General features: G+C 38.6%; 1 protein-coding gene across 1 annotated transcript in view; it reads left to right on the plus strand.

Moving 5' to 3' along the window:
* Positions 1-27,180, plus strand: part of LOC126092814 (neural-cadherin-like) — a gene marked incomplete at its 3' end in the record, with an annotated part of 240,430 nt that overhangs the window by 191,734 nt on the left and 21,516 nt on the right. The window contains exons 15-18 of the mRNA XM_049908543.1: positions 12,216-12,444; positions 12,527-12,669; positions 12,830-13,090; positions 18,750-19,388. Coding sequence (XP_049764500.1) covers positions 12,216-12,444; positions 12,527-12,669; positions 12,830-13,090; positions 18,750-19,388 — 1,272 coding nt within the window. The remainder of the gene's footprint in view (positions 1-12,215; positions 12,445-12,526; positions 12,670-12,829; positions 13,091-18,749; positions 19,389-27,180) is intronic.

A 27,180-nucleotide genomic window follows, 5' to 3' on the forward strand; every position in this document is an offset into this window, starting at 1 on the left:
GCATCTATCAAAATGTTTGTCTTTGTTCACTACCCAATCATGAAATTCTTTATTAATATTTTGAAAATGAGCTGTGGCATCAGATTGTAAGATGTCAGTCAGGTGTTGTTCAACATTGTCAAATTTATTCTGTACGTCAGTAATTCGTTTTTCAAGGTTGTCATGTACTGAAGGATATGTTTGAATTTGTTCAGTAAGAACTTCACACGTGACATTAAGGTTTTTTACTTGTGTCTGTAAAAGTGCTACGTCAGTTGTAGTCTTTTCTTGTCTCGTATTAAGCTGGGAAAATTTAGTACTGAGTTCAGTCATCTGTTTGGTCAGTGTGGCGTCTATAAGTTCCACACGTTTACATAAAGTGTCATTACCTGTCTTGAGTGCTATGAGGTCAGATTTAATTGCGTCATTTTGTGTCTGTAAGGTTGCCATGTTTTCGGCGTTCTGTTTCCTTATGTATCCCATATTTTCTGCGTTTTGTTTCATTAGCATTTGTAACATGTCGGCAATGTTTACTGTTTGCAAGGTCTGTGCCCCCGTCGCGTCATTAGACGTGACGTCATGCATCAACATGGGCTCTGACTGAGACTTTGAAATTTTTGTAGTGGACGGCCTATTGCCAAAATTTCCGTCAACACTTGCGTCAATGTTTGATAAATCGTCACTACCGGTTGCTGTCGTAAAGTCATTTTCTAACATTTGTCTCTCGTCCGAGTCGGATTGCGTCTGAATAGTACGTCTTTGCTGTTCCATTTTTGCGTATTGATTTCTAGTTATTACCATGCCACACGTGATATATGTTTCAAGAAAATATTTGACACTGATTTTAAAATAAAATGCAGTTGAGCATGAATCGCTCGTAGCAACAATGGCTGTCTGTTAATTTAAAAATATAAACTGAGTTTGAGATTATTGGTAATGGCTGCTGTCCATGTTACTACGTATCGTACAGAAGTCGGCCATATTGTACTCTCATGTATTGGTATTGTTGCATATGTTATTGTTTAAGGAAAAGTACTGAGAATGAAATTTATCACTGAAAACTGTTATGCGCGAAAGAAACACTACAGAATCTACTGAAAAGCTAATACACTGAATTATACGTCTGGTCAAGCCTGCTAATGCAAAGATGCTGCGTCTTACCTTATTTTGCTGGAAGTTTCATTGCGTCTTCCCGCAAAATTTTAGAATTGGAAAATATCTTCAGATTTTTTGTTATCTCTCATACATTCACGTCCAGGTCCAGAAAGTTGATTTTTCACATGAAACAAAGAGAACAATGTAACAAATGACAAAATAACAAGTCCGACACGCAGTCGCCAATATAAAATAAATAAAATAAAAATATTATTTAAATATTAATTATTCTATCTGTATGATGGTGATTGTAATTGTAATTGATATTTGCGTATCTGGAACGTGGACGTTTAATTATTCGGTATCAGACGCTTGACAATGGCTTTTTCGTAAAGGCAATGTTACTCGTAGTTGACCGTGAAATAAAACTGAAATAATCGGACTTCGTAATTAAATCGTTTCCAAAGACTGCTGCGGTAGGTGCGGACTCATAATCTAAATCTCAATATTACAATAATTTGCCAGCCATGCCAAAACGTCGTACAGAGGTGATTGTCTACTAAACATAAAAAAGTTACACAGTTAGTTAAATCAGATATATTCAATGAATAAACCTACAGTTCATAATCCTACTTACTTTTATAAATATAAATTCTTTACAGAATCGAGTGCCTAGTCTGGTTGCAACTCGCAGTATTCTTCTATAACATGAAATATGGCGGTGTGCCAGACAATAGAATAAAATACGTGCTTCTCGCACCACTCCTACCAGAGCTCTCTCTTTCTTAATCAAACATAAGAGTAACGTAATTGTGCTTTTGTTTTATCAGCCACACAGCGCTGCAGTTGTGTGCCATAGGCTTTATTTATTTGTCACTGATTATTTATTTAATTAATATTTCGCGTTTCCGAGGAAACTCACGCTCGGCATGCAAATGTGCCTTTATAGTTCGACGAACCCTCTGCCAAGCAGAGTAGTCATGTAGATGTAGATGTAGAAGGAATTATAATACTGAAAATAAGTTTCTGAAAGCGGATTTTGATTATTTATGAATACCTAACTCAATTATTTATATTCATGGTTTGACAAACATATGAGTAACTGTTACTTTATTACAGTTATGGAGCTTACACTCTATATAATGTACAGTTTTGCAGTATTCACCACATCTTAATTTATAAGGGCGATAAAACCATTTTTGTTTGAGGGCATTGCTGCAATGTGAGTATACAAGTGCCAACTTAGATAAGGAATTAATATGAAATTAAACTCTCTTTCTGAGATGCTTGCTGTAAATGCGGCCATGTGAACTACAGCTACATACTTACAAAATGCATCAAAGCAGGGACCACATATTGTTGTTCTGTTTTTTTGCCTGCCAAAGGGCAAACACTGGTAGACATCAATCAGAGAGTGTGGAATGTAAAAGGGGCAGCATATCTGTTAAACACCACTGTTGTGGTATGCTGTTCCAAATTCTGTGCTGGTCATGATTAGACACAAGACATCCACATTGCAAATGTTGCAATGCAGAAGTTGTGCCCATGCAAGTGGGAGACACTTGAATACCTACCCTATAATCCTGACTTCTCTCTATGCAGTAATCATGATTTCAGTCCCTCACAAAAGGCCTCGAAGGATCAACAATTCCTGTTGTTGAAGATGTACACCAGACAGTCACAGACTTCTTCAAGCAGCAGCACATGGTGTTTTACCAAACAGATATCTTCAGCCTGGTGTGTCACTGCAATGATTGCCTCAATGCTCACAGCAATTTTGTGTGATTGGCATACCAATTCTGGATTGTATGGTTTTTAAACAGAAATTTTTTAATTGCCCCTTATGTTTCAACATATAGATGGTGTTAGCTTTACAGCCATCATCACAGCTATTAACAACTGGGCATCCTCCATGATCCCAACTTTATAACACCTGATGATGGCTGTAAAGCCAAAAACAGTTACCTTTTCAAAAAAATTAAAATCTGACCGTGACTGTAATTTTAATAGTTTATTTAAATATCAAAGTGATTGATCTTCTTTGATGTTTAAAGCAACCAAATTTCACATCATGTTGTAATTACACCAGCTGGTTATAATTAAAGTGCAACTACTCATGGAGGCCCAGTGCGGGCTGTAATTATCCTGTCACAACAAAATTTGGTAGGTATGTTAATGTGAAATCATTTACACCATAAAAAAATAGTTCCAATATAAGCCTCCAGGGGCAAATATGGCACTGTACATCAATTCATTGATATCTCTGATGCTCATATTGAACAAATTGTGTAAGCAGTAGTTAATAATGAAATCAACCTTAAGTCTTTCTCATTTGTTTGACCTTTTCTGCCCACATCGTGTCTCTAATCCATTACAGTGGAAACATCATTTTTGCATTCACGGTGATAGATCTACACATGGTAACCAAAATTGGATCTCATTTTTTTCTGGTGTAAATGGGTTTTTCATTAACATGTGAGATTGTCTAACAATTTTCGCTGTCATATGATAATTACAGCCCACTCTGGACTTTGTGAATACCTGCACTTTAATTACTCTATACCTACCCAGTGGTTAGTGTATTCCAGAGAACTCAATGTTTCTGGGAAGACATCCCAGACACCTTTAACAATGTTCATGTTCATACTGGCTTCCACATCACAATCACTTTTCTGAGCATTTGTTTTTGTCTTTTTCAGGAATAAAATAAAAATCCAGTATTTGGATTTCTATTGTGTGCTTCACAAGATCATCCAATGCTTATTAACACATATTTCTACTGAACATCATATATGCACAATAAAGCACTTATTATGTTTTTATTTCACACAGTAAGGTGTGGCAGATTCTATTTCTTTTTAAATTAAGTTAGTAGAATATCTGACCAGATTCTGTAGCTATTAAATAGTGAAGGAAAAGCATTAAGTCCTCTTTACTGATAAAAATAGCAGAAATATATCTTTGCATAGCAGAAATATATCTTTGCTTTGTGAGTATTCAACACGAATGCCTTAAAAAACAGAGGGGTTGAAGGTAGAGGAATTCTGTTTGCTTTCAAATATTAAAAAACAAAAAGAAACAAAACTTATTAACCACTTTTTCTGCAATTTATCAGTATACAGGGTGTTTGGAAATTCCTTTCACAAAAATCTAGAACTTGTAGAGGGGAGTGAGTTTCTTGGTACAGCCATTTGAAAACATGTTTGCTAGCTAGGTATGCAAAAGACTAGTCATGGTGGGGGGGTTACGTCAGATCAGCTGACATCATTTGATGCCTGTCCCACCTCCTTGACTTGGTTCAAGCCTCATTCACATGTCTGTGAGTGTTAGAGCAACATGGTTGAATACACATTAGCAGAATACACTGTATGGTCCTTCTGAATGACAAAGCTCACAGTAATGGAAGAGCTGTTCATTGCGTCCATCAAGTTCATTCTCCATAATGTCTGATTCCATTGCATACCCTATTCACCACAATTACACAACGCCTCTCAGAAAGGATACCTTCACTGTCAGCAGGAATGACTGTTGTGCACCAAGATGCCACACACCCAAATTGGAAGAGCCCATATTGCATCATGTTGAAGAGAACCCACCAACAAGTACATGAGCAATTTATTTGACTATTAATGAGTGTAACTGTAAGACAAGTGATGCACTGGGTCATGTCTAATCAATTACTTCTAAAAGTTGCCACATTACCAACATGTTTTCAAGTGGCTGTAGTGTGTAAATGGTGTGTTTCAAGACATGGGTTGCAATTCAAAATATTATCTACTGACTCCCCTCTGCAAGTCCTAGATGTTTGTAATGAGACTTTTAGAACACCTTGTATTTGGACTCAGGGATGTTGTACTGACGTAGGCAGTATTTACAGTGCTGGCCATTAAGACTGCAACACCACAAACAATGTCAAATAATGGAATTTTACTTATTCTACGTATAGAGTATAGGAAGAGTAAACTTGTAGATGTGTGAAATCTAGTACACAGAGTTACCACCTCTGGCAGTAACAGTGACTCCAACCCATTTGGGCGTTGATACAGACTGTGCTTGGATGACATATGTATCAAATTGTGCTTATATGACAGATACGAGTACACAATTCCATGCTCTTTGTTAGAGTTCATCAGTTTTACTGGTTGGTAAGTGGTGACATGCCAGTCTCTTGGGAACTCATGACCAGGTGTTTTAAAGTGTGTGAGATCTGGAGAACTCACGGGCCACAGTAACAGACAAACACACTCTGTATTGAGATACATTAGGTCAGCATGGGTGAATGTAGTATTGCATTATCTTGATGAAAGATAATGCCATGTAAGTCTCACAGATGGAGGTACAAACTATGTACTTAACACATCAGAAATGCAGCACCTGCTGCCCAAATTACCCACTACACAAACCTGAGGTGATCTCATTTTTTACCCAATAGTATCCCACAGGTTGCCAGGTGCTGAGCCCTGTATGCCAATGATGACTGCAAGTCAAAGTTAGTCCTACTTGGAGCTTCAACACATGGATGCAACCACGGTGATGCTGTTCACAGATGAAGTAGACAAGCCCATCTCCTGACTCTAGTTGCATAATGTGGTTATACCGTGCAACATGGCCAAGCAAATAATATATGTCTCCATCAACATCTGCATACATACTCTGCAAAACACCATACGGTGCACTGCTAGCATCTTGCTTCCTTTTCCATTTACAAATGAAGTGAGTGTGTCCATATGCCTTCATATAAGCCCTAATTTCTGTTATCTTATAAGATATGTTTGTGGTACTTACACAAAATGTTTGTTGATGGTAGGGGGTTCATTCTGCAGTCAACTAAAAATGCTGGTTTTCTAAATTTTCTTAGTAGCATTCCTTGAAAAGAACATTGCCTTCCCTCCAGAGATTCCCATTTGAGTTCCCAAAGCATCTCTGCAATATTTACATGTTGATTGAACCTATGGGTAACAGATCTAATGGCCCACCTCTGAATTGCTTTGATGTCTTCCTTTAATCTGACCTGGTGTGAATCCCACACACTTGATTAGCATTCAAGAATAGGTCAGACTAGTGTTTTATATTTGGTGTTCCCTACAGACGAACTACGCATTGCTAAAACTCTCTCAAGAAACCATTTTCCTTCCTCACTACAATCCTTAGATGCTCATTCCATTTCATATCACTTAGCAGCATTATGTCTAGATATTTAATTGACCTGACTGTGTCAGATAGCACACACATTATGAGCTTGTTTTCGCTACTCACATGCATTAACTTACATTTTTGTACATTTAGAACTATGTGTCATTCACCAGACAACTAGATATTTTGCCTAACTCATCTAGTATCCTTCTACAATCGCTCAACAATGACACCTTCCTGTACACTACAACAGCAGCAACTTGCTACAATTTGCTGTTCTTCCTGTCCATCAGATCATTTATGTATGTAAGGGATAAGAGCAATCCTATTGTACTTCCCATGGGCACTCCTGGCGACACCCTTGTCTCTGATGAACACTAACCATTGAGGACAATTAACTGGGTCCTATGACTTAAGAGGTCTTAAAGCCATTCACATATCTGGGAACATATTTCATATTCTCAAACCTTCTTCAACAGTCTGCAGTGGGCCACCATAAATGTCGGGTGACTAGGGCTTCCCGTCGGATAGGGATAGACTGTTCGCTGGGTGCAAGTCTTTTGATTTGACGCCACTTTGGTGACTTGCATGTCGATGGGGATGAAATGACCACCAGTCCCTGAGCAGAGAAAATATCCAACCCAGCCGGGAATTGTACCCGGGTCCTTAGGATTGACATTCTGTTGCACTGTCCAGGAATTTCCTCTCCCCTGAAGACGTCATTTACTACTTCCGTGAATTGGGAACCTATTAGGTGCCAAAAGGTCCTATAAAGCTCCACAGGCAGGCCGTCTGGACCGGGAGACTTCCGTGAAGATGAAGATTTGAGTATATCAAAAACCTTGTCATTTGTAATTTCTAACGTTAAACCTCTATTCTCCTCCTCTGTAACAACTGCCTCTATTCCGGAGTTCTGTAAAAACTCTTGTACTGAGTTGTTGTCAATAGCATTTCCAAAATATAATTGCTGAAAAAATCTATGTGCTTCATTTAAGATATCCCTTTGTTCTGTCAGGACTCTGTTATCTTCCATTCTGAGGCTGGCAATAAAATTTCTTCTTCTGTTTTTTGTGTGTTGTATCAAGTGGTAGATGGAGGTGTTTTCTGCCTCCAATGTCGTTCTAGTGTGTGATTTGATTAGTAATCCCTCCAAATGTACCCTCTTGATACTTACGATTTTGGCTTTAACGTTTTTAATATTGATAAAGACGTCTTGAGACATTGGTTGGTCATAAAGATCTCTTAAGCAAGAGTAGTAAAACTCCCTTCTTTAGCAAGGATGGCTGTTCCACACGTGTTTTCTGGAGCCACATTCAACACCTCTTTGTACCCTGATACATGCAATTCTTTGATATTAACTCCCTGCAGGAAGGTGATATCTGTATCTGACTGATACAGAAAGTCCTTCAGTGCAGCTACCTTTGCTTGACTCTGAATTTTGTTTATGTTGAGGGTGGTCACGTTATATGTATGCTCCACTGTGAGATGCTACAAAACAGTAAATAGAGGACACGTTATTGGAGCTGCATACAATAACTTCTGGTTAGATATATATAGTGTTATTTTATTTTACTTTTATTCCATTGAAGGTTTTCCTTCTTTTTTTCTTTTTTCTCTTTCCTCTTAGAGTTCAGTGTGACAATTTTTAATAAAAAAATTCTTCCTCAAAGCCCCTTCCATCCCCATTGCATCAGTCTGATCCACCTTTTCGACCATCCAGTTAAATTGTGGCGCTGTGATGTCGTGTCCATGTCCTTGTCCAAGTCGGGTTTAACTGTCCATATCCGATGTCGTATTGTCATGCAAGGGTTAAAAAGTTCCATGTGGCGTGTCAGCCTGTTCTTGTTTCTTGTTCCGATCCGAAGACTCGCCGACCCCTTCCTTTTGTGTATCTTTATCCTTCTTTTCGGTCTCCTGTATCTTCCTCAGCCGCTCTCTTAAAGGAGGGGCCAAGTTCTCTGCAGCTTGATGTGCTCTTCGTCTCTTTTTATTTTTTGATGATTTCGGTGAAATCGTTGGTGAAACCTTTGGTGAACTTCCTGGCGACTCCAAGGAAGGTCGAGGAGAAGTCACCTGTTCCATCTTCGTGGCGGAAGATTTTTGTACTCCATTAATTTCGGAGTCAGCTGTTGCTGCTGTTTCTATGACACATGAGGTGGGTGGTGTCATTGGTTCATCTTCTTGCACCCCCCGTTCTCCTTTGATGTTCCCTGAACCTGTCTGTGGTGTCCTGTCATCTGTGTGGTTGTCAGTTATTTGTTGCATCACTTCCTCTTTATGTCCACCCACTGTAGTTCCCTCTGGGATGTCGGCCGTTTCGTGTGTAACTACCGCTTTGTACTCTACTATCGATGAAGCTTGTCACTCATTGGAAGAGTTGTCAGACTCAGAGGGCAAGTGCGGTATGCCCTCAGTGACGTCATTACCGGCCAGGTTCTGATTGTCATCGTTAGTCAACTCCGTGGTGCTTCCCATTTCAGTGCGCGCGTCGGAAGGTCCCGCCTGCTCGGCCATATTCTGTTGACAGGGGGGCCGGCTAGCTGCCGCGGCAGTGTATGTCACTTGCATGCTAACAACTTGTCCTGGGACAGCCGCCTCGTTAGTTGGTAACTGAGGAACACACCTTCTACTGCACTCACTTCTGACGTGCCCTGTGGCATTACATAATGCACAAGTCCGTGGCTGCCCATCATAAATTATGAGAGTGCGATGGCCACAAATATTCAAGTAAGAAGGGATATGTTGTAAGACCAAAGGCTTTTGAGAACACAAGGAGGCTTTAAGAAACAGTTAAGATCACAGGAGATGAAATTATTGGCGTTCATCTTTCTTTTGTTTCCAATTCTGTCTTAATATGTCTAACTCCATTCAAAACTGGAAATATATATTGCTGCGACCATTTTTCTGCAATATTAGATATAACCCTACCATAGGGCTGAAGAGCAGTATTGATTGCTCTGGCAGGGACCTCGAACGGCAGTTCGAAAACTCTCACTGTTCAAATGCCTAGCCCAGCATGGAAAACAAGAACGTCACTAATGGTTCCGTCTGCATGATTACATTTCATTTTGCCACCACACTTGTCAATTATCGAGGAGCGCAAATCAGAGGAAATCAATTTCAAAAAGACAGAATTGGAAACAAAAGAAAGATGAACGCCAATAATTTCATCTACTGTGATCTTAACTGTTTCTGAAAGCCTCCTTGTGATCTCAAAAGCCTTTGGTCTTTTGCAGGTCCAATCAAAAGTGAATCTAACCGTATCTCTTCTTTCACAGTTAATTTTGTTCATTTTGTCATTTTAAATCACTGATAGATGCAAAGTAAACAAAGCGCTCTACTGACCTTCGTAACAACCACACAGCCGCTGTTTATGCCAGCCCTCCTAGCGCTGCCGCCACACGTCCGCCCAGCTCGGTGGCCGAGCAGCGAATGTCCACTCAGCTACCTGGGGCGGACAGTGGGCCACCCTGTCCATTGCTTTTTGGAAATCTAGGAATATGGAATCTGCCTGTTGACCTTCATCCATATTTCACAGGATATGATGGGAAAGGGCAAGCTTAGTTTCACATGAGTGATACTTTCTAAAATCATGCTCGTTTACAGTTTTGTGCTTTTCCTGTCCTCTTCGGCACTACTCACATTATTGAGATACTGGATAGCATTGAGTATGGCCCTCCTGACTCCATTTATTCTCTATTCATATGTCACTCTTGGAATCGTAAGCAACATCTGCAATAGTATTGAGGAACAAGAGGTCACAATCCTGCCACTGTTGAATTCAACATGTAGTAATAGATATTTCTCCTCCAATGGATGTAACATCTTGTCACAAAGAGTAAACAATCAAATGCTGTTTCTGAATGAGAAATGAACTGCTTTCCTTTTATACAGAATGTAGATGGCATTACTCCTGCCTACTTTCTGCAGTTGTTCTGAAATGCAAGTCATTTGCTTATCTAAGCAGTCATGCCAATTTGACTTTTGTCTCATGTTGATTTCATGGCATATCATTTTTGATGGTCAGAAGTACAGCTATCTGGTAGTGGTTTTGTAAAGTTATATAAATTTGAAGAATTGGATAAAAACAACTGTTCAGTTGAGTAAGAGAAGAACCTGTGTATTTCTCAAAGTTACTGCGTCTCTCCTTATATCTTGTGTCAATTTATTGATGTACCCATAAATACATAAATTGATGTTGGGTTGTAGAAGTGCTTCATAGCAATGTTACATTGCAGAGGGTGCTTCACACAAATGCTGCCTGTTGGAAGGTGATTCTTATGAGTTATACATGGTAGAGGGTGCTTCATAATGAAGTTTCATGACAGAGGATACTTTGTGTCAATGTTGCATGGCAGAAGGTCCTACATTAAAAAGTTGCATGGAAAAGGGTGCTTTGTACCATTCTGTGAGGTGAAGGGTATGCCACACCAATCACGCATGGAAGAGGGTGCTTTGTAAGTGTGCTAGATCCCAATGTGTCATGGCAGAGAGTGTATTCTACCAACACTGCATGGCAGAGGCTGCTTTGTAGTGATGCTATATTGGTATAAACAGGAAAAAGTCACACAGAAAATGTAGGTGAAGCTGGACTGGCAGAGGGAGTAGCTTGTGCCATATTCTGTTGCTGTTCGGCAGGCCACAACATACTGTCACTGCTGTTGGGCGGCTGGTAAGTGGCTGAAGCTGATGCCAAAATGGTGCAGTAGTAAGGCAGAATGGTTGGTGTGGTAGTTTGCAGCTCATATCATTGCCACAAGATGTCACTATAATCACCAGTTACAGCAGTTAAATAAGGAATGGATAACATTCATGCCTCCTGAAGGCTTTCCTAGCAAATGTTGCTTGTGTCATTTAAGTTGTTTGAAAGTTATGATGTTCAATTACCTGAAGTTGTTCCCTGAATTTTTATCATAACTCTTCACAGTGGCCAGTCATCAAAATAACTGCTACATCAGACAAGTGGTCGCACTATAGATGCTTACTGGTACCCATGCAAAGCAAGGGCACATTGCTGCATGATAGACCACCCCGTGGCACAACATGCAGCTGAACATAACATATTTGATTTCAGTGGCTGCTTCACAAACCTGGACCATCTGGATACTCCTCTCCACCATCAGGTTTTATGAACTGCACAGATGTGTGTTGTCATTACAGCACATTCTCTGGTCCCAAAATTATCACGGCCTCATCCTCACTGTGTGCTGCCCTTTGCCAATGCACCTGCCCATCTTTCCCTGTCAATGCTCCTCTCCTTTTCTGCTTTCCATTCTCAACCCACCCCTCACCCCTACCTCCCTGCCCCCACAACCTCTTGATGCTGTGCCTGGCAGTTTTGCTGTGCCTCCATCTAGTTCCTACAGGCCACACCAGACAGCACTCTTCTCTACCCCCACCCATATCCTTCTATTGTTCCCTCTTTCCTGCCATACTCAAGATTGCTGCTTTCATTCAATGTGACAGTTGCATTCCAGCTGTGTGTGTGTGTGTGTGTGTGTGTGTGTGTGTGTGTGTTTTCTTTTCTGAAGAAGGCTCTGATCAAAAGACAAACGTGTAACAGTCATTTCGTTGTGCTTGTTTGCAACTCTTTATGGTGAGTAGCTATCTATCCTTTTCCTAATACTGTTGATATTCGAATCTGGAGTTTCTGTTGTTTGATTTTAATAACTTTGGATATTTTGATCTCTTTTATTTCTTCTTATAATGTTCTGTACAGCAATAATAGAATTTATTTTATACTAATGTGATGTAATATGTAAAATAAGACAATTTAGAGGAAAGTTTTTTGGTTTAACTGATTTTTCAAATACTGTAAATTGTGTTTCCCATCGATGCAAATCATAAGCAGTGATTTATCATTACCAACAGCTAGAAAGATAGTCATTTCTCTTATTAAAATGTATGCTATAATAACAAACTCAAATGATATTGCTTACTTTCCACATGGTGACAAAAAATTAAAGCTATAAGTTGTATATATAATAACCATACCATAACATTTATCTTACTACTTCCATTCTTTATCCAGGTGTTCTTGCCCAGATGGATATGAGGGGCCACGTTGCCAACAGATGGGAATAAGTTTCCAAGGTGGTGGCTGGGCTTGGTTTCAGGCAATTCATCCACAAGCTGAAAATCACATTAGTCTTGAATTCCTCACAAATAAAGATCATGGTTTACTATTTTACAATGGCCCATTGTCTTCTGTCATAATAGATGAAGTTATTATGTCAGGTATATTACACTTTCGATCACACCAACTCAGAAGACATATTCTCAATATTTTGTGACCGCTCTACATGTTTTATAATTACAGACTATATTGCACTGGAGCTACAAGATGGTAAACCAAGACTGCTTCTTCATTTTGGATACAGTACTACTGAGTTATTTATAAAAGTAAAGAAAAAGTTGAATGATGGAATGTGGCATCAAATGGATTTATTCTGGAATTCAGAGGTATAGTTATCTCATTATATTTATAATTAGAGCTTTTCTACTGTAGTAAAATAAAAGAAAGTCTGATACTTCGGACTGGCAATTTAAAATACAAAGTCTTTTAGGTCTATAGTAAATGTTGTCAATAAAGTATATTTATCTAACAAAATCTCTGTTACAGTATGTTCATCTCATATTGGATTATTGTAAATCAGCTGATGTTAGGGAAACAAAAAACATGACAACATCATTTTTCAATGGAACAAGTTGCCTGGTTAAGGGGAAATTACCCATACTTGGAGGACACCTGACTTTAAACAGCCCTCTGCAGATTGGTGGCATTTACTGGGATGAAACATCACAGGAAACACTTAAATGGAATGCAAGTCCAAATGCTGTTGGCTTCACAGGATGTATAAGGAATCTTTATTACAATGGACAGGTAAGTTTTTGGCAGAAAATATTCTGACACTATAGGACATTTACAATGTCACAACCGTTAGAGCAACAAATGACATCATCATCTTCTACTCATGTAAAAATTCAAGAACTCTTTCATTGGTATTTATTGTTTCACATTCATTGAAATTTGGTGAAACCATTAGTGGGTACAGGCAATTCATCCTTATCATGTGGTGTCTTCCCTCAGCAACTGAAAATGGCAAAAGTAATACTCCCATATAAAAAGGTGATTATCAATATATGGTTAACTATAGGCATGTGTCTCTATTGTCAGGGTTTTCAAAAATTATTGAAAAAGTGATCCTTTCAAAACTAACTACCTTCTTCGACAAGAATAATATTATTTCTGGATGTCAACATGGCTTCAGACCACTCAATCAATTGAAACAGCCACTTTCAATCTAATAAACCATGTCTTAAATGCAGTGGACAACCACAGAAATATCTCAGGTTTATTCTTGGATCTAACAAAAGCTTTTGATGTGATCAATCATTCTGCACTCCTGAGGAAGCTCAAACAGTATGGTGTAAGAGGTGTGCCAAATAAGTGGATTAAATCATATTTGGAATATCGCTCTCTGGTAACTGAAATTAAGTACATGGAAGGAAATGAACTCCAGGTACACCTTTCAGAACCATGTGGACTCAGTCATAGTGTTCCAGAGAACTCTTCCACAGGACTCCATTTCAGGCCCCTTTCCTTTTTTGGTGTACATTAATGATATCACACATTAGGGATTCTGAACCAGTACTGTTTACAGACGACACCAGTGTATTGACTAAAGGGAATAAAGAAGAAAATCTTACTGCATCTGCAAAAAATATTACAAAAGGAGTGTCTGAATGGTTTACCAGAAACAGGCTAATAGTTAATCCCCAAAAAACAGTACTTAAGAATTTCCACACTCATCAAAATAAAAATGCGGCACAACCCGTAATATGTATAGATAACCAGAACATTAGTGCTGCCAATGAAACTAAATTTCTTGGGATTCATATCCACGAAAATCTTAAATGGACCACTCATATCACATCCGTAAATTCAAAACTAGCAAAAATGAGCTATGTAGTAAGAATTATTTGTAACAATACTAGTGCATAAACAGTTAGGAGTGTATACTTTGCTCATGTACATTCAATACTGAAGCACGGTATCATTTTCTGTGGAAATGTACACCAGGCCATAAGAGTTTTCAGAAAACAAAAGGCAATTATAAGAATAATGAAACAAGTGAGCAGCAGAAAACCATGCAAACCTTTCTTTAAAGATCTAAAGATCATACCCCTTCCCTGCATTTATACAGGGCTATTACAAATGATTGAAGCGATTTCATAAATTCACTGTAGCTCCATTCATTGACATATGGTCACAACACACTACAGATACATAGGAAAACTCATAAAGTTTTGTTTGGCTGAAGCCACACTTCAGGTTTCTGCTGTCAGAGCGCTCGAGAGTGCAGTGAGACAAAATGGCGACAGGAGCCGAGAAAGCATATGTCGTGATTGAAATGCACTCACATCAGTCAGTCATAACAGTGCAACGACACTTCAGGACGAAGTTCAACAAAGATCCACCAACTGCTAACTCCATTCGGCAATGGTACGCGCAGTTTAAAGCTTCTGGATGCCTCTGTAAGGGGAAATCAACGGGTCAGCCTGCAGTGAGCGAAGAAACAGTTGAATGCGTGCGGGCAAGTTTCACGCGTAGCCCGCGGAAAATTGGCTCATGCCAGAACTGGAGACCGACAGCACCGAGTTCATCTTTCAACAGGATGGTGCTCCACCGCACTTCCATCATGATGTTCGGCATTTCTTAAACAGGAAATTGGAAACCGATGGATCGGTTGTGGTGGAGATCATGATCAGCAATTCATGTCATGGCCTCCACACTCTCCCGACTTAACCCCATGCGATTTCTTTCTGTTGGGTTATGTGAAAGATTCAGCGTTTAAACTTCCTCTACGAAGAAACGTGCCAGAACTGCGAGCTCGCATCAATGATGCTTTCGAACTCATTGATGGGGACATGCTGCGCCGAGTGTGGGAGGAACTTGATTATCGGCTTCATGTCTGCCGAATCACTAAAGGGACACATATCGAATGTTTGTGAATGCCTAAAAAAACTTTTTGAGTTTTTGTATGTGTGTGCAAAGCATTGTGAAAATATCTCAAATAATAAAGTTATTGTAGAGCTGTGAAATCGCTTCAATCATTTGTAATAACCCTGTATATTGGAAGTAGTCATGCATGTCAAAAAAAGCATACTGAGTAAAGAAAACCTTTTTCCTCAAAACAAAAGTGTCCAAGATTACAGTATCAGATTAGACAGTGACATACATGTTAATCATGTAACACCACATTATGCCAAAAATGTGTATATCATGCAGGAACAAAACTTTACAACAGATTACCAAGACATATAAAATCTCTTCCTGACTAAAGAGCTTTAAAAAGTCTGTGACAGCCTGCCTTCTGAAGAACTGCTACTATTCAATCTCACAGTATCTTATGCAAGAAAAAATGTAATTTGTATCTTTAATTGTAGAAATAAGTTATAAATATACAGTATTTTAAAAATATTTGTAATTATTAACTGTATAGATCCAGTTTGTTATAAAAATTAAAATAATGTATGTTTGACATTTGTAAAACCAATAGCTAAAAAGGTTTTCTGTCCAATATCCTGTGTACAATATATGTACTGAAAAAGAGGTTTATATGGACAAATAAATAAATAAAAAGATGAAAATGTTAGATAAAGTCCACTGACCTAAAATGGAACCCAATCGGATTACAACCTTTTTTTCCCCCTAAGAGCACAGTCTTTGCTGCCTAGATAGAACATTTTCCTCATGTCTCTGAAGTAGATGAAACACTTCACCTCTGTGTTTATAAACTTGAAATATTGCCTACTTATAAGACTCAGGAACAAAATTATCACAATTGTAAAACGTGATACCACTGGCATGTAGCTGCATCAAATGTAATTAGGTATAATTTGGAATGTTGAGCTCCTAGCAGTACATGATTAGAGATTATCAGGGCTTTGATCATTTATCAGCATGCTCCAAAATGGGAGACATCTCACCCAAAATGCTTCCCACCCTACTAAAGTTGTATTCCGTTGCCCACCCAGCCTACACAACATCTAAGTCCATGTCTTTTCCATTCCCACTCCCATCCCCTTGTCACAGGGATCATATCCCTGTGGAAAACCAGGTGCAAGATCTGCCCAAACTACTCATAAGCACTTCCTGCTCTGTTCCTGTCACAGGATTGTCCTAGACCACCAGAAATGGTAAGGTCACCTGTGAAAGCAGCCAAGTCATATACCAACTCTTCTGAAATCATTGCACAGCTGTCCACTAGTATGAAGGGCCACCACCAAACTGTGGCAAAGAGAAAAGTTGACCACCCAGTGGCACAACATGCAGCTCAGCACAACATGCTTCTTTTCATGTGGTGTGAGAGGAACCTTCCTTTCACTTTGCCAAGATTTAAAAAGGCAAGTGGAATCACACTCTTTGCTCAGCATGCTGAATGTCTTACTAGGACCTTTGCTGATACACATTATCCCCCAAACTCAATCTGGGAACACATTTCCATGACATATTGACAAAATGATGATCGAAGACACAAAATTTGAAAGTACAGTGACAGCACAGCAGAGTAAATGTAAAAAAATCATTTGGGATCATCTGAGTGCATGATACGAAGGTAAAGTTTGATGTCCATTAAATTTTGTCACTGCAATTTGTGTCCCATTTTCTTCCTTAAATGTTCCAATTTTTTTCCTAATTTTTTAAGATGTCCCACTTTTTTAAAAAAATAAAGTGGACACTCTCATATAAATGCATTAGAATGTGAAATGAGAGTTGTTTCATACATTAAATATAAAGGACAAATAGTATTTTCAAAAATTAATTTGTTTTATCAAAAGCAAATAATCAGTGGGCATAGTTTGAAACTTTAATCATAGGGTCAAAAGATACTTTCATAAATGACTGATGTATATCCAGGGTTATTGAGTTACATAGTATTACTAGTGGACATCACTACCAATGATGTTTTTTGACAATATGAACAGTTTGCAGAAGAAGAAGGAGAAGAAGAAGAAGAAGAAGAAGAAGAAGTCAAACCCAATAGAGGGAACGACAATTAACCACCTCAAATAACATACCACCTTACGGTATGTGTACTCCTCACTGGAAATCAGTTAGATTAATCAATGACTCCAGGACAAATGTTTTTAAAAATAGCTTACAAGAGATGAAGTGGGATGTAATTTGTAGTGAACCAAATACTAATATAAAATTTCATCTATTCTATGATAAATTTACATAATTTTTGAACATAAGCTAATCAGAAAGGACATTAAACAGCCATGCCAAAAACAAAGGTCACTAGAGGGATTAAAGTATCTTGTTAAAAGAAAAGGGCGATGTATATTTTGGCAAGAACAAGTAGAGATCCTGCAGTAGCTGCACACTACAAAAACTACTCAAAATTACTAAAAAAAATTAATAAAAAGCGAGGCACACGCACATAATGTCAGAAATCAGTATTTCCAACAACATACTTAAGTCTACATGGAATGTAATGAAACAAAAGGACGGAAATCCAGCCACAGAACAAGAAAAAATTGCTATTAAACTGAATGGGGGCTATAAATGATGAGTCACAGGTTGCAAATGCATTTAATAATCATTTCTTAAATACAGTGGAAAGCATAAGGACAAACAGATCATCCACACCTACATGGATACCCTGAAAATCACACTTAAGTGCCTGGCAGACCATTCATTGAATCACCTTCACAATAATTCTCTATTATTCCAATCTCGAAAGCGCACAGAAAAAAAAAAAAAAAAAAAAAAAAAAAAATGAACACCGGTATCTTTCTGTGTGAGCTCTGATTTTCCTTATTTTATTATGATCATTTATCCCTATGTAGGTCAGCATCAACAAAATATTTTTGCATTTCAAGGAGAAAGTTGGTGACTGAAATGTTGTGAGAAGATGCCACTGCTATGAGAAACACCTTTGTTTTAATGATGTCCACCCCAAATGTCAGTGATACACTCTCCCCTATTTCACAATATTGGAAAACATTTAAACTTTCTCAATTTACTCTGTTAATCCTAACTGGTAAGAATCCCAGACCATGCAGCAGTATTCCAAAAGAGGGTGGACAAGCACAATGCAGGCAGTCTCCTTAGCAGGTCTGTTACATTTTCTAAGTGTCCTACCAAGAAACGCAGTCTTTGGTTCGTCTTCCCCACAGCATTTTCTACGTGTTCTTTACAATTTAAGTTGTTTATAATTGTAATTCCTAGGTATTTAGTTGTGGTTCATGGTGTGGGTTCCTGTAGTCATGTCCTAGTTCATGAACCACGGGCAACGTATGAGTGGCCAAGTAAGTGGTCCCGACAGTCGGGATACCAGTTACTTTGGAATAAGGCTGGGCATCTCGGACATATTCTGAGTCGTGGTCACCTTTGTGCTCATACGGCAAAGACTACCAAATCCACCGGTTAGTCCCTCAGCCGTTAGGGATAAAACCCAATGGGACTCGGGGCAAGTAAGGCTAGCAACCTGCTTCCCTGGTACTTTAAATATGATGCTGGCAACAATCAGAGCAAAATGCCTCGGACCTTTGGAGGTGACGGAGTCCCACCTCTAACTGACAAACCAGGGACTCCTAAGATACGACTTGGCAAACAAATGGTAATGAGATGGGGAGCTATTAATATCAATGGGGGCTACTCTGGGAAGAAGATAGAGCTGGCAGAGGCTGCAAGTAAGATGGGGCTGTATGTTTTAGCTGTTAGTGACATTCGGGTAAGGGGTGAGAAAGAAGAGGAAGTGGGAGAATACAAGGTCTACCTGTCAGGAGTCAAAGCAGGAATAGCACAATGCGGTGTAGGGCTTTACATGAGGAAAGAAATTGAACCCAGCGTAGTTGCAATAAGGTATGTAAATGAACGACTGATGTGGATAGATTTGACAGTGTCTAGCAAGAAAATTAGGATTGTGTCAGTATATTCACATTGTGAAGGAACAGATCAAGATAAGATGGGTAGTTTTTATGAGGCACTCAGTGATGTAGTTGTTAGAGTAAAGGACAAGGACAGTGTTCTGCTCATGGGTGATTTTAACACCAGGATTGGAAATCGAACAGAAGGGTATGAAAAGGTTATGGGTAAATTTGGAGAGGATATGGAGGCCAACAGGAACGGGAAACAACTCTTGGATTTCTGTGCCAGTATGGGCTTAGTAATCACAAACTCCTTTTTTAAACATAAGAACATTCACCGGTATACTTGGGAAGGCAGGGGAACCAGATCTGTCATTGACTATATAATAACAGATCAGGAATTCAGGAAGGCTGTGAGGGACACACGTGTATTCAGGGGATTCTTTGATGACACTGATCATTATTTAATCTGCAGCGAAATTGGGATTGTGAGGCCGAAAGTGCAGGAGGTCAGGTCCATATGTAGGAGGATAAGAGTGGAGAAACTTCAGGATAAGGAAATCAGGCACAAGTACATAACAGCGATCTCAGAAAGGTACCAGTTAGTTGAATGTAGTCAATTACAGTCATTGGAAAAGGAATGGACAAGGTACAGGGGCACAGTACTAGAAGTGGCTAAAGAATGTCTTGGAACAGTAGTGTGTAAAAGTAGGATGAAGCAAACAGGTTGGTGGAATGATACAGTCAAGGCAGCCTGTAAAAGGAAAACGAAGGCGTATCAAAAATGGCTACCTACCAGAACCCAGGTAGACAGAGAAAGTTATGTTGAAGAAAGAAACAAAGCCAAACAGATAATTGCAGCATCCAAGAAGAAATCGTGGGAAGACTTTGGAAACAGGTTGGAGACTATGGGTCAAGCTGCTGGAAAACCATTCTGGAGTGTAATTAGCAGTCTTCGAAAGGGAGGTAAGAAGGAAATCACAAGTATTTTGGACAGGTCAGGAAAACTGCTGGTGAATCCTGAGGATGCCTTGGGAAGATGGAGGGAATATTTTGAAGAGTTGCTCAATGTAGGTGAAAATGCGATCAGTAATGTTTCAGATTTTGAGGTAGAATGGGATCAGAATGATGATGGAAATAGGATCACATTTGAGGAAGTGGAAAAAATGGTCAATAGATTGCAGTGCAATAAAGTGGCTGGGGTGGATGAAATTAAGTCGGAACTCATCAAATACAGTGGAATGTCAGGTCTTAAATGGCTACACAGGATAATTGAAATGGCCTGGGAGTTGGGACAGGTTCCATCAGACTGGACAAAAGCAGTAATCACACCAATCTTTAAACATGGAAACAGAAAAGATTGTAACAACTACAGAGGTACCTCTTTAATCAGCGTTGTGGGTAAAATCTTCTCAGGTATTGTTGAAAGGAAAGTGCGAGTATTAGTTGAGGACCAATTGGATGAAAATCAGTGTGGGTTTAGGCCTCTTAGAGGTTGTCAGGACCAGATCTTTAGCTTATGGCAAATAAGGGAGAAGTGTTATGAGTAGAACAGGGAATTGTATCTATGCTTTATTGATCTAGAAAAGGCATATGACCAGGTTCCTAGGAGGAAGTTATTGTCTGTTCTACAAGATTATGGAATAGAAGGCAAACTTTTGCAAGCAATTAAAGGTCTTTACATGGATAGTCAGGCAGCAGTTAGAGTTGACGGTAAATTGAGTTCATGGTTCAGAGTAGTTTAAGGGGTAAGACAAGGCTACAACCTGTCTCCACTGTTGTTCATATTATTTATGGATCATGTGTTGAAAACAATAGACTGGCTGGGTGAGATTAAGATATGTGAACACAAAATAAGCAGTCTTGCATATGCGGATGACTTAGTTGTGATGGCAGATTCGATTGAAAGTTTGCAAAGTAATATTTCAGAGCTAGATCAGAAATGTAAGGACTATGGTATGAAGATTAGCATCTCCAAAACGAAAGTAATGTCAGTGGGAAAGAAATATAAACGGATTGAGTGCCAAATAGGAGGAACAAAGTTAGAACAGGTGGACGGTTTCAAGTACTTAGGATGCATATTCTCACAGGATGGCTACATAGTGAAAGAATGGAAGCGAGGTGTAGCAAAGCTAATGCAGTGAACGCTCAGCTATGATCTACTCTCTTCTGCAAGAAGGAAGTCAGTACCAAGACTAAGTTATCTGTGCACTGTTCAATCTTTCGACCAACTTTGTTGTATGGGAGCGAAAGCTGGGTGGATTCAGGTTACCTTATCAACAAGGTTGAGGTTACGGATATGAAAGTAGCTAGGGTGATTGCAGGTACTAGTAGATGGGAACAATGGCAGGAGGGTGTCCACAATGAGGAAATCAATAGATGTAGCAGTCAGGGTGAACAGGCTTAGATGGTGGGGTCATGTTACACGCATGGGAGAAGCAAGGTTACCCAAGAGACTCATGGATTCAGCAGTAGAGGGTAGGAGGAGTCGGGGCAGACCGAGGAGAAGGTACCTGGATTCGGGTAAGAATGATTTTGAAGCAATAGGTGTAACACCAGAAGAGGCACCAATGTTAGCACTGAATAGGGGATCATGGAGGAACTGTATAAGGGGGGTTATGCTCCAGACTGAACGCTGAAAGGCATAATCAGTCTTAAATGATGATGAAGATGATGATGATGGAGGTATTTAGTTGAATTTATGGCCTTTGTATTTGAGTGATTTATCGTGTAACTGAAGTTTGATGGATTTCTTTTAGCACTCACATGGATGACCTCACACTTTTCATTATTAAGGGTCAATTGTCAATTTTCGCACCATACAGACAGCTTTTTTAAATTGTTTTGCAGTTTCCTTTGATCTTCTAATGACTGTACTAGATGATAAATGATAGCATCATCTACAAACATCCTAACAAAGCTGCACAGGTTTTCTCCTAAATCGTTTATATAGATAACGAACAGCAGAGGTCCCACAACACTATCTTGGGAAACGCTAGAAATAACTTCTGTTTAACTCGGTGACTTTCTGTCAGTTACTACAAACTGTGCCCTCTCTGACAGGAAATCACGAATCCAGTCACACAATTGAGACAATATTCCATAAGCACGCAATTTCGCTACAAGTCACTTGTGTGGTTCAGCGTCAAAAGCCTTCCAGAAATCTAGAAATGCAGAATCATTTTCAAATCCCTTGTCAGTAGCACTCAACAGTTTGTGTGTGTGAAGAAATGATTTCTAAATTCATGTTGACTGTGTGTCAATAGACTGTTCTTTTCAAAGTAATTCATAATGTTCGAACACAATATATTTTCCAAAATCCTGCTGCATATCAAAATTAATGATATGGGACTGTAATTTAGTGGATTACTCCTACTACCTTTCTTGAATGTTGGTGTGACTTGTGCAACTTTCCAGTCTTTGGATACGGATCTTTCATTGAGCAAGTAGTTGTATATGATTGTTAAATATGGAGCTATTGCATCAGCACACTCGGAAAGGAACCTAATTAGTTTGCAGTCTGGATCAGAAGACTTGATTTTATTAAGTGATTTAAGTTGTTTCATGACTCTGAGGATATCTAATTGCAAGCTACTTATGTTGGCAGTTGTTCTTGATTCAAGTTCTGGAATATTTAATTTATCTTCTTTGCTGGAGAAATATCAGAAGGCCGTGTTTTATAGCTCTGCTTTCTCAGCACTCTTACCATCAGTGTTTCCAGTGCTATCACACAGGGAAGGCATTAATTGTTTCTTCCCGCTGAGATACTTTACAAACAACCAAAATCTGTTTTTATTTTCTGCCAGGTTTTGAGACAGAGTTTCATTGTAGAAACTATTACAAGCACCCCACATTGAAGTCTGCACTAAATCTTGAGCTTCTGTAAAAGATCACCTATCTTGGAGATTTTTCATTTGTTGCAATTTGGTATGCTTTTTTCATTATTTCTGCAACAGTGTTCTGACCCGTTTTGTGTTCCAAGGGGGATCAACTCCATCGTTCATTAATTTATTTGGTATAAATCTCTCAATTTCTGTTGATACTATTTCTTTGAATTCAACTCACTTTCAATTTACCCATGTAATAAGCCCAGACTTATCTGAAATATATAATGCATCACTAACTCAAAGCATTTTTCCAGAGAAATTGTAATGTGCCCTATTTAAAAATGTGATTAGAGAGATGTCAATAACTACTGATCTGTTTCACTGATTACATCATTCTTCAAAATTTTTGAACAGATGATGTATTTTAGGATAGTACCTCACTGTAGTAAGTCATATCCATAGCAAATCACAGTTTTGGATTTCAGAAGGGTTGCTCTACTGAGAATGCGATTTACATATGCACTCACCAGATTTTACAAGCATTCAGTAATAAAATAGCTCCAGTTAGTATGTTCTGCAACCTCTCTGAGACATTTGATTGTGTGAATCACAGTATCCTTCTGGATAAATTGATGTTTTATGAAACAGATGGTATAACCAACATGTGGATAATGTCATGTCTAACCAAAAGAATGCAGAAATTTGTACTTAATTCAAGCAGGATAGTCACAGGACATAATTCTGCCTGGGAAGAAATCACATATGGGATTCCCCAAGGTTCAATCTTAGGTCCACTACTGTTTCTCACATATGTAAAAGATCTTCCATTTAGTATACAACAAGCAAAATTAGTTCTTTTTGCAGATGACACTAGTATTGTAATCTGTCCAAGCATGTGGTCAGAAATAGAAGAAATGGTAAACAAGCTTTGTAAAAGTACCATTGACAGGTTTTCTGCAAATGGTCTGACCCTCAGTTTTAAAAAGGCATGATATATTCAGTTCTTCATATTGAGAGGTACTACACAAATGATAAGTGTAACATGTGAAGAGGAAATAATAAATAGGTTTGAAACTTGAATATTCTTAGGATCAGTCCAGTTTGATGAGAAATTAAACTGGAAAAACACTTTTTTTGACCTCCTAAAACAACTTATTTCAGCCTTATTTGCACTTAGAATCATTGCAAATTGTGGGGAGAGACAAATCAATAAGTTGACATATTTTGAATATTTTCATTTAATGTCATATGGAATAATGTCTTGAGGTAACTCATCTTTAAGAAACAATATTATGAAAAGTATAGTTGCTAGTTGCTACTCACCCTGTGGTGGATATGCTGATTCAGCATCTCCACTGTATTGTGAGTAGCAAGTATCCTTTTCATAATATTGTTACAGTCCAGCATGGAATTTCCACTGTTTCATCATTAAGAAAGAGAGCCTTCTTTGTACAAAAACTTTCTGTAAGAATAATATGTGGTGATGCTCTATGATCATCTTGTAAATGTCTGGTTAAGGAGTTGGGCAATCTGATTACTGCCTCGCAATATATTTATTTCCTTGTGAAATTTGTTGTAAATAATCCATTGCTGTTCACAAGGAACAATTAGGCACATAATTACAATACCTGACTGAAAAATTACATTCATTACCCCAAATTGTGGTTGTCTTTAGCACAAAAAGAGGTGTGCAATGCTACAACAATAATTTTTTTTATCACTTACTCAGCAATGTAAAATGTCTGATAGACAACAGAGTAAAATTTGATAACAAACTGAGAAAGTTTCTCCTTGACAACTTCTTCTATTCCATAGAAGAATTTCTATTATTGTAATGTGTAAAAGGTGTTGAGTAGGAATAACTAACTCCCATCTGTATAGCTTTTTCCTTTTTATGAAAAAAAAAAAAAAACTTGGAAGCGGTGTTCTGAATGTAACCATACATATAAATTAATTTTCACTGTGAATGAAAATTACTCATTCAACATAATTATGATTTACCATGAAAAATGATCCATGGAACAAGTAACTAACTGACAAACCAATTTAACTTTACAACATGTGTAGGAAGGAACCTTAGGATACGTTCAGCAGATAAGAAAACTCTAATAGGAACACATTTGACACTATATTATCAGCTCTCTTCAAATTTGACCACTTTTCTTTTATATGTACTAATATTTTAACAGTTTTTTAAAAAATATATACAGTTTTCACTTGTTATCTATTCCTTTTATCAATTATTTCTGTATTATACTCCTAAGAAGTATATTTCGACATTATTTTTCATTAACAGCAAAACTTGAAAAATTGTCATGGAAAGTTCAAGGTATGAAGCAGTAGAGTACGTGAGGTAAGAAATGTCTATGCTACATACAACCATGCAAATTATAACTATTCCATGCTCAGTTAAAGGGATTGTGAATGTAATTAAGTCACTAAAAATCGGGCAATCCCAAGGATTTGATAAAATTAATATGATAACTGAAAGTCCTGGATGGAATATAATGTATATAATGGGAAAAGAAAAGATGACATAGGCTTATAGCTTTGGTGAGCTCACTCCGGCTCAGATAAAGGGGGTGTACATGTTGCACACAGTGATGTGGAGGACTGAACTGGGAAGCAGCAGATAGAACAGAGGAAGAGAAAGAATATAGGAGAGAAGGTTGTGTGTGTAGAATGAGTGAAGTAAGGGTAGTGGGGACAGAGGTTGAACTGGTTGTGGGACACGGACTAATGAAGATTGAGGTCAGGCGGATTGTGGCAATGAAGCAAGTGTTGTATGGACAGTTTCCATCTGCAAGGTTCAGAGAAGCTGTAGGATCCATATGGTACAGTTGTGAAGCAGCCATTGAAGTAGAGCATGCTGCACGCTGCATTGCGTACTTCCACCGGGCACTCAACTCTGTTCTTGGTCACAATTTCATGGCGGCTAATCATTCGGGTGGACAGCTAGTCAGTGGTCATGACCACAATAAAAGACTCTGCAGAAGGTATAGCAGAGATGGTGGTCCTGACACTGATAGAGCTGTGGGTAGGACTGTGTTAGAGTTGGAATGGGATGTACTACAGGGTGGGTACATAAGACAAGTTTTGCCTAAGTATCTTCCACAGGGCTATAATCTATGTGTCAAGTGTTTGAGTGAGGATGTAGCATAAGGCTGAACTATAATATTTTGGAGATTTCAAGGGCAGCATAAACCCCTTTTGTGAGAGGTGAGAAGGACTGTGAATAGGATGTTCATCATTTATGGGTAATTGCTGTCCTGGTGGTTTAGTTAGTCTACTTAATGGGTGATGTGTAACCAGTGGGATGGAGGACTAGGAGCCTGAAAACTAGGTTTGGAGGGGTGGGGTGAGTTGTTACAGCAGTGACATTAAATACCAACATATGGACATGACAACAACATACTTAAAAGTCAAATATTTTTTCAGGTTTTGACATGTGCTGAAGCACAGTTACTCCAATTGATAATGGCTGCATGGCTGAATAGCTGAAATTGCAATAGTATATTTTATAAATAAATAGTTTTACTATCAAAAGTGATTGTAATGTCATTTAAAAAGTTTTATGTGACTGGATCCCACCCAAGAGAAGTGAATATGTAATGTTTGTTTCTTCTGTAAATAGCAATTTGTTTTGTTGTAATACAATTGAATTGTCCCATACCACCTGCACAATTATGTACTTAACAGATATATGGTACAAATAAGGAATGAACCAACCAGTCAGCTAACAGTCTACTATAACACAGTTATTTATTTTCTGCAGCAGATTTTCCATTCAATCATTTACTGCCCTTCTCCCTCAACAGTCCTTGTTATTTCATGCATAAATCATGTACTTAACCATCTCTTTAGAGGTCAGATATACAGATTCAATGAAGACTGAGGAATAATACTTCTTTGTATGCCTGTACCATGCTATTACACTGATGAGCCAGAACATTATGACCATTCACCTACTATTGACATAACCCCACCCAGGCAATAGCAGCGTAACCTGGTGAGGAATGACTGCTAGTCAGACACACATACACACACACACACACACACACACACACACACACACACACACACACACACACACCGTGTATGTAGTAACAATCAGCTCATTATAGTTGTTGGATGTTGTAAGCTGAGCAGACTGGGAAAACAGGACAGGTGGCAAATTGTCATGGAATTAACATCAGACTTTAATAGTGGGCAGAGTACAAGTGTATCTGAACACACAGTGCACCAAACTCCTCAGGATGGACCT

The sequence above is a fragment of the Schistocerca cancellata genome, chromosome 7 (assembly GCF_023864275.1).
Source record: "Schistocerca cancellata isolate TAMUIC-IGC-003103 chromosome 7, iqSchCanc2.1, whole genome shotgun sequence".
Taxonomy (NCBI): Eukaryota; Metazoa; Arthropoda; class Insecta; order Orthoptera; family Acrididae; genus Schistocerca; species Schistocerca cancellata.